This window comes from Microtus pennsylvanicus, chromosome 4, assembly GCF_037038515.1.
Source record: "Microtus pennsylvanicus isolate mMicPen1 chromosome 4, mMicPen1.hap1, whole genome shotgun sequence".
In the NCBI taxonomy this organism is placed as follows: Eukaryota; Metazoa; Chordata; class Mammalia; order Rodentia; family Cricetidae; genus Microtus; species Microtus pennsylvanicus.
Genome location: NC_134582.1, coordinates 110,266,557 through 110,282,894, shown reverse-complemented (window position 1 = coordinate 110,282,894; position 16,338 = coordinate 110,266,557). Strand labels below are relative to the sequence as shown.

The 16,338-nt window shown below is 35.2% G+C and overlaps 1 protein-coding gene across 4 annotated transcripts in view; it reads right to left on the bottom strand.

The window, feature by feature from the left end:
* Cdk13 (cyclin dependent kinase 13) overlaps window positions 1-16,338 on the bottom strand; it is a 101,827-nt gene that overhangs the window by 43,819 nt on the left and 41,670 nt on the right. For all 4 annotated transcript variants that reach the window (XM_075970151.1, XM_075970153.1, XM_075970152.1 and 1 more), the window contains exons 3-5: window positions 13,081-13,251; window positions 11,560-11,699; window positions 9,493-9,663 (exon numbers count right to left, since the gene is read on the bottom strand). In XM_075970151.1, coding sequence (XP_075826266.1) covers window positions 9,493-9,663; window positions 11,560-11,699; window positions 13,081-13,251 — 482 coding nt within the window. The remainder of the gene's footprint in view (window positions 1-9,492; window positions 9,664-11,559; window positions 11,700-13,080; window positions 13,252-16,338) is intronic.

Below are 16,338 nucleotides of genomic sequence, written 5' to 3'. Positions count from 1 at the left end.
AGACCGTAGTAACATGTTTTTCAGGGCTCTACAGCGTTTTCCAGTGGTCATGTGCCAGTGGTGATGTTCATAATTCCTTATACTAGATAAATTGTGCTACTTATTATAAGCAGTATTATAAAGAACAATCTTGTAACTATGAAAAGTTCAAATTAAAATTGTAAGTTAAAAGGCACATTTTACTTTACATAAAAAAGAACACTATTTATCATGCATTTATTATGTCTAGGATCATATCATCTCCTTAAACATTCTCTAAAGATTATAAAAATGTTCTGTTTATAGCATTATATTAATTTTATTCATTCTTTGGTATTTAATTATATCCATTCTCTCAATCCTCCCTCCAGCTGATCCTCCAAGAACCAACTCCCATCCTTCTCCTTTGTCTTTAAATAACTGGATCCAACTAGTACTGCCCATAAACATATGGGTATACAGCCATCCAATGGGAACATGGACCACCTACCATAGGCCACACCACTGAAAAAACCTGACTCTTCCTCCTCCCACAGCATCCATTAGTAGCCCCTCAGCTGGGAGTTGTCTTGTGAGCCTTTTCCCAATGAACACTTTTTTCATAAATCCTTGCCCCTCCCAGCATTATATTCCATTCAAATCTTCACTGGTAAGTTTAAAACCTCACATCCATATATGTATTAAAATAACTGTAATGTTGTTAAAGAAAAAAACAGAAAAGACCTCTACATACCAGAAACTAAAATACTATACAAAGCTATAACAATTAACAAGGACAGTAGCAGGAAATGTAACAGGAAGGGTCAGTGAAAGAGGAAAACCCAGAAAATTCGGGACCTTATACAGGACAATAATATCAGAACAAATATAAAAAACAAAGAGACAAAGACAAAAAAACCCCACTTACTTGTCAGGCAACAGGTGTATATAGTTGAGTTGTAGAATCTTTGCCTAGCAAGCTGACCTGACCTCTAACACAGCATAAAACTGAGTGTGGTGACAGATACCCAGCTGCAATCCTAGCTACCAGCCAGATGATAGGAGGAGGACCATCAGGATACCATTTTAAGCAATGCAGTAAAATTGGAGGAAGATCTTGTTAATGTTCCAAAGATGGGGCCTTTGCCACCAACGCCCCCCCCCCAAAAACAAAACAAACAAACAAAAAAACATTGGTTTAAAAAAAAAAAGACCTCAGGACACAGAAAATGAAAGTTAAAAATAAGCAGGTAAGAAACAACAACAGAAAAAAAAAACAATGACACACAAAACAATTTCTCTAATCCTTTCTTAGTTTGTTTCCTATTGCTGTGATAAAGTCAATGACTGAAAGATACGTGGGGGAGGAAGGCGTTTATTTGATTACAAGTTATAGTCCATCACCAGTGGAAGTCAAGGCAGGAACACAGAGAAACCATAGAAAAATAATGCTTAATAGCTTGCTCAGACTACATTCTATTTTTTTTCCTTTCTCTTTTCTTTTTTGGTTTTTCGAGGCAAGGTTTCTCTGTATAGCCCTGGCTGTGCTCAAACTTAGAGATCCCTCCTGACTGCTGGGATTAAAAAAAAAAAGGTGTGAGCCACTATGCCTGCCTCAGTCAACTTTCTTATACAACTCAGGACCGCCTGCCTAGCCCAGGGATAGTACTGCCCCAATAAACTGGGCCCTTCCACACCAATGTATCAATTATTAACCAAGAAAATGCCCCACAGACATGCCTACAGCATTTTCTCTCTTGAGATTCCCTCTTCACAGGTCATTCTAGATTGTGTCAAGTTGATAAAAACCAACCAGCACAATCCCTAAGGAAAAAAAGTAAAATGACCCAGCAACCTTAAGAAACACAAAGAGGTTGTTTCATCACTCAGTCAGTAAAGCAATCCTAGAACTTGGGGACTGAAAAAGAGGGTTCCCTAGAGCAAGCTGGCAAACTAGACAAGCCAAATGGACAAATTTGGCCTCAGGTGAGAAACCACAGCTCAACATATAAGGTGAATAGTCATCAAGGAAGACACCAATGGCAACCTCTAGACTCTACCTGCATGAGCAAACATGCTAGACACACAGACACAACTCACACATGCATATCACATATATAACATGTGAAAAAAATGTTATAAAAAGGACAAAAAAATGAAAATATGTATAATCTCAAACTAGGGGAAAGTTTCTTAGTAGATAAAGATGAAAAATCAACTGTAAACTGCATTTAAGTAAACTGAGTACTCAAAAAATTTTGATAATAAAAGATTAGAATCGGCTTTCTTATAAGGTGATATCTTTAATCATTAATATGGAAAAGAGCTAGATATATCATTTAACCCGTGAAAGTCCCAAATACACATTTATACTGAATATAGAAAAATACACCTATGTGAAAAACCCTAAGAGAGTAAGATGCATTGAAACTGTAGCACTATAGAATACTGTCTTTTTAAATGTCTGTATAAGGTATATAGCATTATTTATTTGTAGAAGAAAACATACTTTATTCTTAATTACATAAAAGTAAATTAAGTAACATACATACTTGTTATATACAAAGTGCCTAGAAAAAAACCTAAAAAGTGGAGGTCTCTTCACTAGAAGGAGTATTATTTGCATTGACTACATATGCATATAATAATCATTTATGTCTTTTGTTTCTGAAATCCGAAGTGTTTTTATTTTGTTGTTTTTCGAGATATGCTATCTCTGCCTAGCCCTGGCTGTCCTGGAACTCAGAGATCCACTTGCCTCTGCTTTCCCAAGTACTGGGATTAAAGTGTATGCCATGACACCTGGTTGTATGACAATGTTTAATTAAATCTTTCCTACTTTGTTTTTGTTAAACATTGACTCTCTTTTCCTTCTAGTGGGTTGTTATCAGCTAGTTACATGGTTGAAGCTTAGTTTTTTGCATGTAATTATTCATTTTTGTAGCACTTCTGTGGAGGTCAAAGAACATCTTCTTAGAGTACATCTCCTCCTTCCCCCACCAGGCTCCCAGAGATTAAACTTGGATCATCAGGCTTCTATAACCCATCTTTGTACATCTCTTCCCACCTTCCAAGAAACCTCTATCCATTGGGACATCTTGCTAGCCTCCTTTTTATTTTTTGATTTTTTTTTAGTATTAATAATTAGAGACTTCTAAGCATTAAGGAAAGGTTGAATTTTGTGTGTGCATGCTAAGCATGTATGTGCATGGGGGAGGGGGGAGTTACATGTACCTGTATGTAAGGAGGAGACCAGAAGATAACAGTGTATTCCTCAACTAGTCTCCATTTTATGACCTTGAGACAAGACCTTTCATTGAATCTAAAGCTCATTTCAGATAGCTTGGCTAGCTAGCCAACAAGCTCACAGGTCTGCACAAATATTTAACAAAGAACTCAAGTCTAAATATACTTATGTGAAAAGCATTGTTCTGGGGCTATAGGCATGCATAGATTTACACGGGTGCTGGGGGATTCAAACTGTGTTACTCAAGGTTGCACAGCAAGTTCTGACCTACTGAGTCATTTCCCCAGCCACTACAAGGAATATTTTTAAAAAATTAACTTGTGATTCACTAAATAAACAACAGATCTCCATATAACCGGCTATACTAGATTTAAAACTATTCACTTCTTCAAATATCCATCCTTTCTTCTTAAAAAAACAACTGCTTCTATTAGTTATCTCGTTCTGGTCTCACCATTAACCTACCACTAAGCCATACCTAAATACTGCGTGCCATCTTGCAATGTACTTCACTTGCATTATTACATTAAATGACCACAATAAATCTAAGTAGTATTACTTCCTTTTTCCAGAATAGGAAAGCGAGTACAAAAGGAAAAAATACTGAGGTTTTTTTTTCTTTTTTACTTTAAAAACATTAATTAACAGAACACCATCTCAATCAATTTTAGGTATGCAGCTCAGAGACAATTACATGCAGTTGCCCACAAACTCAGCAACAGTTACTCTGATCTTATTCATAAATGGGTGTGAACTAGTATAGTACTGAGGTTTTGACTTAAATTTCCCAAATGCCTATCATGTTCAATTTTTTTTATGAGATTCTTTGGAAAAGAAAAATCTGCTTAGGTTCTCTAAATCAGTTTGTTTTTTTAATTATTTAGCTCCAAAATTGGTTTTTATACTCTTGTTGCAAGTTCCTATCAGACAGAGAACAAAATGTTATGAATATTTTCTCCTATTCTATGTTGTCTTTTCACTTCTTTGTTTTCTTTTTTATTTGGAGTCAGGGTCTCACTATGTTGCCATGGCTGGTCAGGAACTAATTATATAGATCCACCTGCCTCTATTTCCTGAGTGTTAGGAATTAAAGGTATGCACCATTGAACTCACCTTCTTTCACCATCATGCCCCCTCTTTTCATTCTTTGTATGGTCCTATTTAATTCTGTTGAGGTTTAATGTACCATTTTTTCCTTTCTTGCTTGTTTGTGCTTTTTGCCATCTAATAACATTTAGCACTTTAGTCTAACCCAAATACCAAGATCAACTGACGTATAAGTGTTAAGTTTTATTTCTAGCTTCTAAATTCTTTTGTTGATACAATAATTTACTCTGGTGGTAGTGCCAGACAGTTATGATCACTTTAGCTTTATAATAAGATTTAAATTCAATGCATTCTACTTCACTCTTCCTTCTCAGACCCTACTCACTATCCCAGATCTTGTTTTATATAATATCTTGTCAGCATGTGAAAAGCCAAATGGCACAACAAAATAGCTCAACACATAAGAGAACTTGCTGCCAAGCCTGACAACCTGCAATCGAGTCTGAGTTTGATTTTCCAGGACCCACATGGTAGGAGGAGCAAAATGACTATCACCAAGTTGTCTTCTGACTCATACAAACACATCATGGCACCCTCCTCTCAACAATCAAACAAAAGTAATCCTAAGAGCACTGGCTGTTCTTCTAGAGGACCCAGGTTCAATCCCCAGCACCCACATGGCAGCTCACACCTGTGTAGAACTCCAGCTCCAGGGATTCTGACATCCTTACACAGACATACATGTAGGTAAAACACCAATGAACATAAAAATAAATTATAAAAACAGTTAAAAATGAAGTCACCTTTAGTTTTTTTGATAAGGATTGCAATAACTATGAAGATAAATTGGGAAGAGTATTATCTTAATAGAATTAATTCTTAGATACTTTGAAAATGGAATATTTTCTATTTAGTCTTTTTAATATTCTTTCAATGTTTCCCAGTTTTCAGGTTACAATGTTGTAACTTACACTATCAGTTTATCTTAGATGTTTTATCCTGTGAATGTTATTTATTGTGTCTTTTGCCCAATGCTGTCCATAATGTACACGTACACTGTACCTTATTATCTACACATGCACACGCACATAGGTGCACACACGATGGTTTTGCTTCTTTTCTAATCTGGATATCTTATTTTCTAGTGCAATTGCTCTGACTAATACTTCTAGAAAGATACTAAATAGAAACTACAACAATACATAATAGACCTGTACACACGATATCTAGGATATCGTGTGTACAGGTCTATTTTTGAGAACAAATAGCAGTAGTCCTTCCTTATTCCTCTTAATCAGTCATGATCTAAAATTATTAGGTGTTTCAAGAAATAAACAATTCATATTTTTAAGTTGTATTTCCTTCTGAGTAGTGTAAAGAAACCTTAGACTGCACATTCTATCAAGATAAATAATCTTTCAGTCCAGTGAATCCATGGTATATATTCGGGTTTTTTTTTAAAGATTTATTTATTTATTATGTACACAGTATTCAGCCTCCATGTCTGCCTGCAAGCCAGAGAGGGCACCAGATCTCATTACAGATGGTTGTGAGCTACCATGTGGTTGCTGGGAATTGAACTCAGAACCTCCAGAAGAGCAGTCCGTGCTCTTAACCTCTGAGTCATCTCTCCAGCCCCCTATATTCGGTTTTTTAAGGCAAGGTTTCACTCTATAACCTTGGTTGGCCTGGAACTCATTATGCAGAACAGGATGGCCTCACCTGGCCCACCTTCCCAAGTGCTAGGATTAAAGGCATGCCCTATTTTACCCAATTAGTTTCTTTCTTCCTTTTTCTTTTTTCCTTCCCTTTCTCCCCTCTCCCCCTTTCATTTTTGTTCGTTTGAGACAGGGTTTCTCTGTGTAGCCTTGCTGTCCTGGAACTCTCTAAAGACCAGGCTGGTATCAAACTCATAGAATCACCTGCCTCGGCTTCCTGTGGGCTGGGATTAAAGATGTGAGCCACCACCACCAGGTTCCAGTTTCCTTTCTTGAGCTTGAAAAAAAAACTACAAATTAAAAGAGTACTCATATTTCCTCAGTACTTAAACACTAACAGTGGAAGCACTGTAGCATGATGAATGCACAATGGCTACAACAGTAGACTCTCCAAGTGAAATTTTGCATTTTTTAATTTGAATAATAAAACATATCTTGAAGTGGTCATTAAAAATCTATGAAAGTTTATGTTTTATAAAATGGGAGCACTATAAAAAAATTAAAAAATAACCCAAAGGGCCGGGCAGTGGTGGCGCACGCCTTTAATCCCAGCACTCGGGTGGCAGAGGCAGGCGGATCTCTGTGAGTTCGAGACCAACCTGGTCTACAAGAGCTAGTTCCAGGACAGGCTCCAAAACCACAGAGAAACCCTGTCTCAAACTGCCCCCCCCCCAAAAAAAACCAAAGGCTTCAAAAAATTTATAATTTAATAAAGCAAATTAGTTATGACCAAAAACAGAATACAAGAAAACGACTATTAATGCACTAGCAGCCTTTTCAAGAGTATTAAAAGTCTGAATATTATTTATAAAGTAAAGCTCATTTATTTACTCAGCAATTAATCATTTTAGCAAATTTTGGTTAACTGTGCTTAGGAGAATATCACACCAAAACAGGTATAGATCCCATCCTTGTAAAGAAAATAATAAGCTAAGTAATCATTTTTAGTTGTTGGGAAGTTTTTATATTTTTAATCTTTTATTAATGGAAAAATTACTTTAAATTTTGTTTCTATTTAGTGGAAGTTTGAAATACTGGGCAAGTAAGGCATCACCAATGAATAAAGTAATATTCAGGAGCAAGAAATCCATCTTTTGGGGGCTGGCTCAGCGGTTAAGAGCACTGGCTGCTCTTGCAGAGGTCCTGAGTTCAATTCCCAGCAACCACATGGTGGCTCACTACCATCTGTAATGAGATCTGACGCCCTCTTCTGGCCTGCAGGCATACAAGTGGGCAGAATAATGTATACATAATAAATAAATTTTTTTAATTTATTTATTCATTCATTTATTTATTTTTAATGCAATATTCTATGCAGGCCAGAAGAGGGCACCAGACCTCATTACAGATGGTTGTGAGCCACCATGTGGTTGCTGGGATTTGAACTCAGGACCTTTGGAAGAGCAGGCAATGCTCTTAACCGCTGAGCCATCTCTCCAGCCCCAATAAATAAATTTTTAAAAGAAAATCCATATTTCAAATTTTAATTCCATAACACAATGCACTGCAGGATATGGTGGGAATGTGTGTTTTTTTCTGTGTGTGTTAGAAGTACCAACATGGAAGTATCATATGTAAAGAGTTGAAGATATCAAAGTTTACTGGCATATTTGTGGATTCCCAAAGACCAATGTAATTGAAACTTAGTACATAATCAAAACAAGCAAAATTAGGATTAGAGAGAGTGCAGGGAAGTGACTCCACAGATGAAAACAAGGACTCAGGGCATGTGAGGGAAAAAACAAACACACTCCTCTATCTGCAGTGTAGAACACAGTGGCAAAACAAATTGTATTTGCACTCTACCTCATGGTTAAGATCCTTACTACAATTTTTACTACATGGAAAGAGATATAATGGTCCCCTTTTAAGGATGGAAAAAAACAGGCTAAGAAGAGATAAAACGCCTTGCTAATAAGGTCACAGTGCTAATAAATTAAGTCTCAAATCAGAGACATTTTATAACTAAAGTCAAGCCAGTGAGCACCTTCCTTTCTATTGTGTATTCAGAAGAAATAAAGGTTAAGACAACAAAGCATGGCAAACGTCGCACTAATAAATACAGATTTTCCAAAATCCAAAAAGAAGTAACAGTTAAGATTATTCTTATCTCTACACTACATATAGAATACTTTTAAAAATAGGGTAATTTATAAAAAATAATTATCATATGATCTATTCAATATTTAAAACTGTGCATCCCAGAACAGTAAGATTGTGTATGTGCAGCCAGTAAAGAGTTGGTTTACAGTTTTGTAAACTAACTGTGATGATTGATTTTATTGTCAAACTGACGAAGCAGGCTCACACTGCTAGAGAATTCAGTTCAATTAAGTAACTGCCTGGATCAGAACGGCCTGTGGGATGTATGTGGAGCCCTGTCTTTATTTCTGATAGAAAGAGGTGAGCCCAAACCACCATGGCAGTACCATGTCTAGGCAAGTTGTCGTGGGCTACATGAAATAACTAGTTAAACATGAGATAGCTAGCAAGCCAGCAATCACCATTCCTCTCCATGATGTCTATCATGAGGTCCTGCATAAGTTCCTGCCCCGACTTTTCTCAGTAAAAGACCATGACTTGGAAATGTAAACCAAACTCCTCCACTCCCAAGTTGCTTTTGGTCAGAGTATTTTATCACAGAAACAACCAGGAAAAAAAAATTAACTAAGACACGGTCCAAGTAATTTAAATGTTTATATTAGATTTAATGCATGCCCAATGGCAACCACTTGTAATAAAAGTCAAACTTTTCTTAGTATTTTTTAAATTAAAAGCAACCATGTATTAACTTACCGCAAACAATTTCAAGAACACTGATGCCACACTTTGCAATATGGTACATGCCTGACAAAAGGTGCCATTGGGAGACTGAAGTGATGGTTCAGAGGGTAAGTAAGCATTGAATTGAATATTCAAAACCACAGAACACATACCAAAAACTGGGAATGGTCATATGCATCTGAAACCCCAACTCTATGTAAAGGTAGTGACTAAAAGATGAGTGTGGCTTGCTAGTTACCAGTACAACTCCAGGTTCAGTGATAAACCCTGTTCTCAGGGGAATAAAGCAGACAGTGGTGGAGCAGGACACCTGATATCTTCTCTGGCATCAGCACATAGACACAAGCATGTCTATCACACATGCATGAGCACACATACCCCCCATATCTTTATTTTTTTCTGTGAATTCATAGAATTCAAAATGTAAAAATGCAATATAAATACACTGTAATATCTTTCTTGATCAGTAAAAAGATTAAATATATATCCAATCTCAAAAAAGTGTTACTATTCAGTACTTGGTTGTAACACTGGTAAATACATTTGACTTAGCTGACTTAAGAAACTCAAGAACCACTGAATTAAAAATAATTAATTCCTTAAATCTACTAAATTTTAAAATAGCTTGACATTAGAGAACATTTTTATTTACCCAATACGTGAATGATCATCATCTAGGAATAAAATCTTCAAGTTGGAAAAAACATGAATTAAAAAACGTGAAATATGCATACATACCTTTGTCCTTCTTAAAATCCAAAGCATCTTCTTTATCCGTCACTATTTCCTTCATATTGATGATACTCTGGTGGGTGAGTTGCCGAAGAATTTTAATTTCTCTAATTGCTGTAATTGGGAAGCCCTCCTTTTCATTATCCAGACGTACTTTTTTTAAGGCTACCATTTCTCCTATTAAACAGTTAAATAAAATCAGGTTACTAGCTAGCAAAAGATACTTTTCTCTATTTAACTTAAATACTTTTCTTATAATTTCCATTTCTACATTTTAAAATTATAATTCACGAAGGTATTTTAGTTTCCAACATAACAAATAATATTTGTAGTTAAAGAAATTAACATCTCATAAAAATTATGAACTTTTACATTGCATTGAACACTATACACCTGGTTAGGATGAGAAAGGTCTGTATTTATTGTTTTATACTCTCTACTAATACAGAAGAAAAATGGTGAAGAATGGGATTTTTACCATTCTTTTCTGTGTAAAAGAAAGATCAATATATACAGGATATTCATTCATTCATATTAATATGCATTCACTCTCATTCTCTCTCTCTCTCTCACCTCTCTGAAAGGAAAATATACTCCAGCACTTATTGTTCAAACTCACCAATTACCTAATCATGAAAATGGGGTCCAATTTGTCTCAAAAATACGTTTCCCCCCATTATACTATATTGTCACATAATTTAGGTGTGTGTGAATTTTGTATCAGACACCAAGTAATATCAGACACACATACACAAGTTGTTATAAGTGTAGGTCCAGAAATGCTTTAAATTTTGGAGGTTTAGAGTGTTTTGTTTTGTTTTGTTTTGTTTTATGGGAACATACATAGACTTAGTAGGCTGGGCATCAATCAACATAAGAAAATGTTCACTATAATAAAGACATATTCATTCTACTTCTTTGGATGGAAAAAGGGGACTAATGTTACATATTCTCTAAAGAGAAAAATGTATGGTCTTAATCATTAAAATTTATTTTCATTTTTATGACTTTTTCCTATAGTATAGTATGTTTTAATCATTAAAGCTTCTAAAAGTTATAATTTCATCTTATTGATAATATTACAGATACCGTTATTCCATGTTCTAACTACCTTCATTAGTTTCTAACCATAAGTTGTTCTCCCATATACTAAATGACCTCAAATAGCTGTCAATTTTAATCTTAGTTCATGTTAAAAATGAACTTAAGCTTAAAAAAAAAAGGTAATTCTGTTGGGGAGTGGTGGCACACACCTTTAATCCAAGCACTTGGGAGTAAGATGCAGACAGTCTTCTATGGCTGAAGCTAACTTGGACTACACAGAGAAATCCTCCTCCCACCACACACACACACACACACACACACACACACACACACACACACACACACACACACACACACACAAGCCCTAGCTTATGCAGCTCAATGCATTATTTAGCAAAATGTCAAACTTCTGTAATGTGACTTCTAACACAATTACTTTTCTTCTTTGGAGGAGTTTTTAAAAACCTTCCGCCCAGATTCTTGATTATGCTCTGAAAAATGAATGTTCTAAAAAATGTAACCATCCGAATCTGGTTCAAAGGGTAATTTCTATAGAGGAAAGAAAGATGGTCAAAAGAAAAGTACTATATGATTCTTAATATAAAACAGTCTGCTCCTAAAAACAAGCATGGTGGAGCATGCCTATAACCCGAGTCTTCAAGAAGCTAAGGCCGGAGGAAGTAGAAGCAGTCCTGACTACATACTTAACACTTTGACTCAAAAAGAAAAAAAAGAAACTATTAATACTTTTGCCTAGGTACAAAGAGTTTAATAACTATTCACCACAAAAGGAACACATTGCTAAATCCCACTATAGGCAAAGCACAAATACCAAAGGAACGATTTTTACAAGTTTATTGTGTACCTGTATGTACTGATACTGGTTTAAGTAGACAGAAAATGCATATGCTGAATAAAATTAAGACTAAACAGCAACACAAAGAATTTTTACTTTGGGAATTTTTTAAACTATACATCAGAAGAAAAACAAAAAGTAAGCATGTTCCATCCCAAACTTAAGATTCTTACCAGTGTCTTTGTCCCTGGCTTTGTAAACTTGTCCGTAAGTACCTTCTCCAATAATTCCGATGATATCAAATTTATCCACGCAGCGTTTTCCCCAGTCAATATCTTTCTCTTTGATTTCACCATAGCGAGGCCCACATATTCTATTAAATATAGTTCTGAAGTTTTTATAGACAATCAAGCAAACTGAATGAACTGTTTCATAATTCAAAACCAATCCCGCCCAATCTTAAATATGTTATTTCACCCTATTCTTGTGTATTTGTGAAAATTAATGTAAGAAAAGCTACTACTAATTGATATTAAAATTTTCATAAAAAACTTGTAATTTCTACATACTGACTCTTCTGTAGATTAAAACTTGAAGAAAAAGAAGCAACAGTGCTTTTTTAAAAGGGTTTTAGAAATGTACCTTTTCAATAAGTGGGTTAAAACCAACATTACTAGAGTCAAGATTTTCTCCTCTGTCCCCAGAAAGTTTTGTTGTTCCAGTCAATGATTCTCTCTTCCCATAAATGTGTGTATCATGTGCATATAGAGAGAAGGGAATGTATATGTGTATACACACACACACACACACACACACACACACACATAGTACAAGGTTAACAAACATTAACAAAATAAAATGACTAAAAATTACTTACAAACTGAGATACAGAGCAGGATAAAACCACCCTAAAAGCACTGAAAAATTTTCACTCAAACAAGTATAGAAAATTAATCATATAAAAATCAAGATTCAGAATTTCATAGTTGGACAGAGTTTAATAGTTATAACAAAAGTCAAATTCTTTAAAAGGATGTTATTATGTAGTGTTTTAACTGTAGCAGAAATTTAAGAATTGAAGTAGGATTCAAGGATAGACTAACGCTTTTTCCTCATAATAGAAAATGACCTCATATTTTTAAATTACATGTTACCTGAAGAACAATACTAAATTAAATCTACCCCAAAGTTTTAAACTTCCCTTTGTTAAGCAGATTTTTTTTTTAAAAGCACCATTGTTCTCATTGCTTAGTTTCAAGGAAAAGAACTCTATGAGGTATTTAACATAAAGTTATATCAGCTCCATTGTGAAAAATTCTGTGTTTTGGAAAACTGAGAATGTATGAAGTTATATGGAGAAATGAATAGTTAAAAGCAAAGGGAAACACTGTCCATTACTGACTTTGAGCTCCCTGAATGCTGCTGCCTTCCACTTTGCTCAGTTTCAGTGTTTTCATATTCATTAGCTATCTTAACTACAGCTAATATATCTCTGACACATACAACACCCCCAAATTAATAAATACAAACTGTAAGAAATTTTCATTTGGTTTTATTAGTCAAGGCAAATAGGTATACCACTTATAAAAATTTGTTTCAGAACTCTCAACCAATTTGTACAATAAATAAATAAATAAATCTGTTAAAATAAAAGTACACTTTCCATTTTAAATCTCAATGTTTTCTAAGTTTAAAATGATCCAGGATATAATGTTTCCAGTCAAGTTAAGTGCAGGTAGAAAGCAAGCACATACTTAGGCCTTCTTTTGTTGTGTAACTGTGCTGCTGTTTTCTTCTCCTCTGGACTCTTAGAAAGATCATCCCCTCCTGGTAACTCGGGGGGCAACGGTAAATCAGCAAGCAGACATCGAAGTTTCTTTTCTACTTCTTTTTTAACTGCCTTTACAGAAATATTGCCTCTTAAGCTAAAGAAAAGAAAAGAGGGGCCACATAAACCACAAATATTTGATTATATAATAATAAAAATACGGTCAAGTTTTAAGATTTAAACAACATGCATAGGTTGTATTTCCTAAGTCACACTTCACGTCCAGCTAAAACGAACACTATTCTTCAACCGCTAAGTTTGCTGTGAGTTAATGCTCTTGTACACTGTAAAAATCTGTCACTTGTATTAATTTAATAAAATACTGATTGGCCAGTAGCCAGGCAGGAAATATAGGTAGGGCAAAAAGACTAAGAGAATTCTGGGAAGAGGAAAGACAAGAGTCAGTTACCAGCCAGACACAGAGATGAGAATGCCTTACTGAGAGAAGGTACCAAACCATGTGGCTAAACATAGACATTAATTTAAGTTCTGAGAGCTAATTAATAATAAGCCTGAACTAATAATCCAGTTATAATTATTACATAATTATAATTAATATAAGCCTCTGTGTTTCTTTAGGACTGAATGGCTGCAAGACTGGGCGGGACAGAAACTCCTGTCTACACTAAGTCGAAACTTAGAAAAGTTTGTAGGAAAAGAAATGACACAGAATTAAGTAAAAAACATGGAAATCTATAAAGTGTACACCTTAATGGTAATATATTGATACTTGTTAATTATAATATATGCAAGGTAAACAGGGATTCTAGAATCTTTTTATCTTTGCAAATCTAAGACTATTTTAATAAAATAAAGTATAGGGAGCTTGGAAGATGGCTCCATGAGTAGTAGAGCTAGGCATGCAAGCACAAAAACCTCAGTTCAAATCCCAAGAATTCACATAAAACTGGACACAGAGCACAAGTCTACAATTCCAGTATTCCTAACATGAGAGGGGGAAGAAAAGACAATAGAATCACTGAAAGCTCATGGGTCAGCTAGCTTGATATTCACATTGAAGTGGCCAAACAAAGGGAACTTAAGGATAAGGACCAACACCCAAGGTTGTCCTGTCACCTGATATAAGCACTATGGTATCCAAATAGCATACACAATTCACATACATAAATAAAACAACATATTTTAAACTTCAAAAAATATATAGATCTAATTTCAAAACTGTGAACTGAAACAGGAAAAAAAATCAACTAGTTATGCTTGCAAGAAACCTCATGAATCCTGTGTACCATTTGATTCTAGTATGAAGAAATGATGCTTTCCTTTAAGTAAATAAAACCACAATCTGCAAATGACACACCACTATTCTTTCCATTTACATAATCCAAACCAATTAATTCAATATCATTCTTTTCAATGTTAATTTTGCTGAACCACATAATTTTCTATTTTTTAAAAAGATTTATTTTATTGCCAGCTTCACTGTCATGTTTGCTCTGCTTTGGTTTGCGGATGCTTTGGCCTCACCAACATGAACTGGAAAAATGTTCATCAATTGACATTTCCTTCTTTCTCATTTCCTAGGAATTCCCAGGTATAAAATTTATTTGTATTTTCAGTATCTCAGAAATTTGATGGGAGGGAGTGTTATCTCTCCTGTTTCTGGGCAAACACATCTGGTTTCTCCGGAGCACTGAATCACTTTAGGTCATGAGATTGGCCACCTGTGATGCTGCAAACCCATAAAGACAATAGGCCACCATTTCAGCTAAGTCAACGAACACTTGCTGCTGAATCTCCAATGGGTCACACACTAGAATCTTAGCTGGGGGAAATATGTTGCTTTGTTATGGCCTTGAGAGATAGCAACTGGAGTTTAGGAACTTAAAATGTGATTAGAGAAATCTCATATGTGACAGTAAGAGAGAGGTGCTATAAATAAAACACTGGCAAATAGAAAAAATATATTAAATCATTATGATTCAGTACATTCTATTGTAGGAATTCACGGAACATGTCAATTTGGGTATTTTATTTATGTGACATATTGAAGGGAACAGAAACAAAAATAATAATATTTGAAAAGTAATATGTGTAAGTATGCCTGTGTCTGTGTAGGACATGTATGCGCATGTGAGTACAGGTTCTTCAGAGACAAGACAGCATCCCGTTCCCAGGAATCTGAGAGAAAGGAGGTTGTGAGATGCCTGATACGAACACTTGGAACCCAACCCAGGTCTTCTGTGGGAGTAGTGTGCTCTCCTAACTCCTCAGCCATTACTCCATCCCCACCCTCTCTTTTTACTTGATACTGAGGAGGTCTTTAATAAAATGTGCTACACATCTGATAAAAAACCAGTAATTCATTAAATGTTTAAAAATAAAAATAAAACTATTCCTATTGAAAGAATAGAGCAAGAAAAAAAAGATTTATTTTATGCATAAACTAACTGTATCTACATGTACACCTGCTTGCCAGATCTCATTACAGACTGTTATGAGCCACCATGTGGTTGCTGGGAACTGAACTTAAGCTCTCCGTAAGGCTAGTACTCTTACCCACTGAGCCATTTCTCCAGCCCATGATTTTTTAATTTTTAAAGACCTGTGGTGGTCTGACTGATAATGAACGCCCACAGGTATTTTGATCCCTATTGGTGAAACTGTTTGAAAAGAATTAGAAGATATGCATTGTTAGAGAGCAGGCTTTAAGGTTTTAAAGAGCCATTTTACCTGTGCTCCCTCTCCACCTCTAATTTGTTGATCAAGATGTGAGCTCTCAGCCCAGCACTGTGGAGCATGCCTTTAATCCCAACACTTGGGAGACAGAGGCAAGACAAGATCTGCAAGCTGTTCCTGTTATCATGCCTTTGTTCTGTCATCATGAACTCTGGCCTTCCATAATAGAATTATTATAACCTTGGTTAGTCCTATACTTTAAAAAATACCCAAAGAGCTGCAGTTTTCTAATTGTATCTGAATTATAACTGATAATTTAAAATTTCCCAAATACAAAAAAATCTGTTACCTAATCAAGACATGTTAAAAGGGAACCTTTTCATGATAATAAAATTTGGACCTTATATACTTTCACACAAGTTTTCAATCTAATAATGGAAAAGCTCGTATTCTATTGTGGCTCAAAATTAATAAACATATCACTGAAAATAATTTAACTTTAGTTGACACCACTTCTACTCCTATTGATATTATTATTATCAGATAC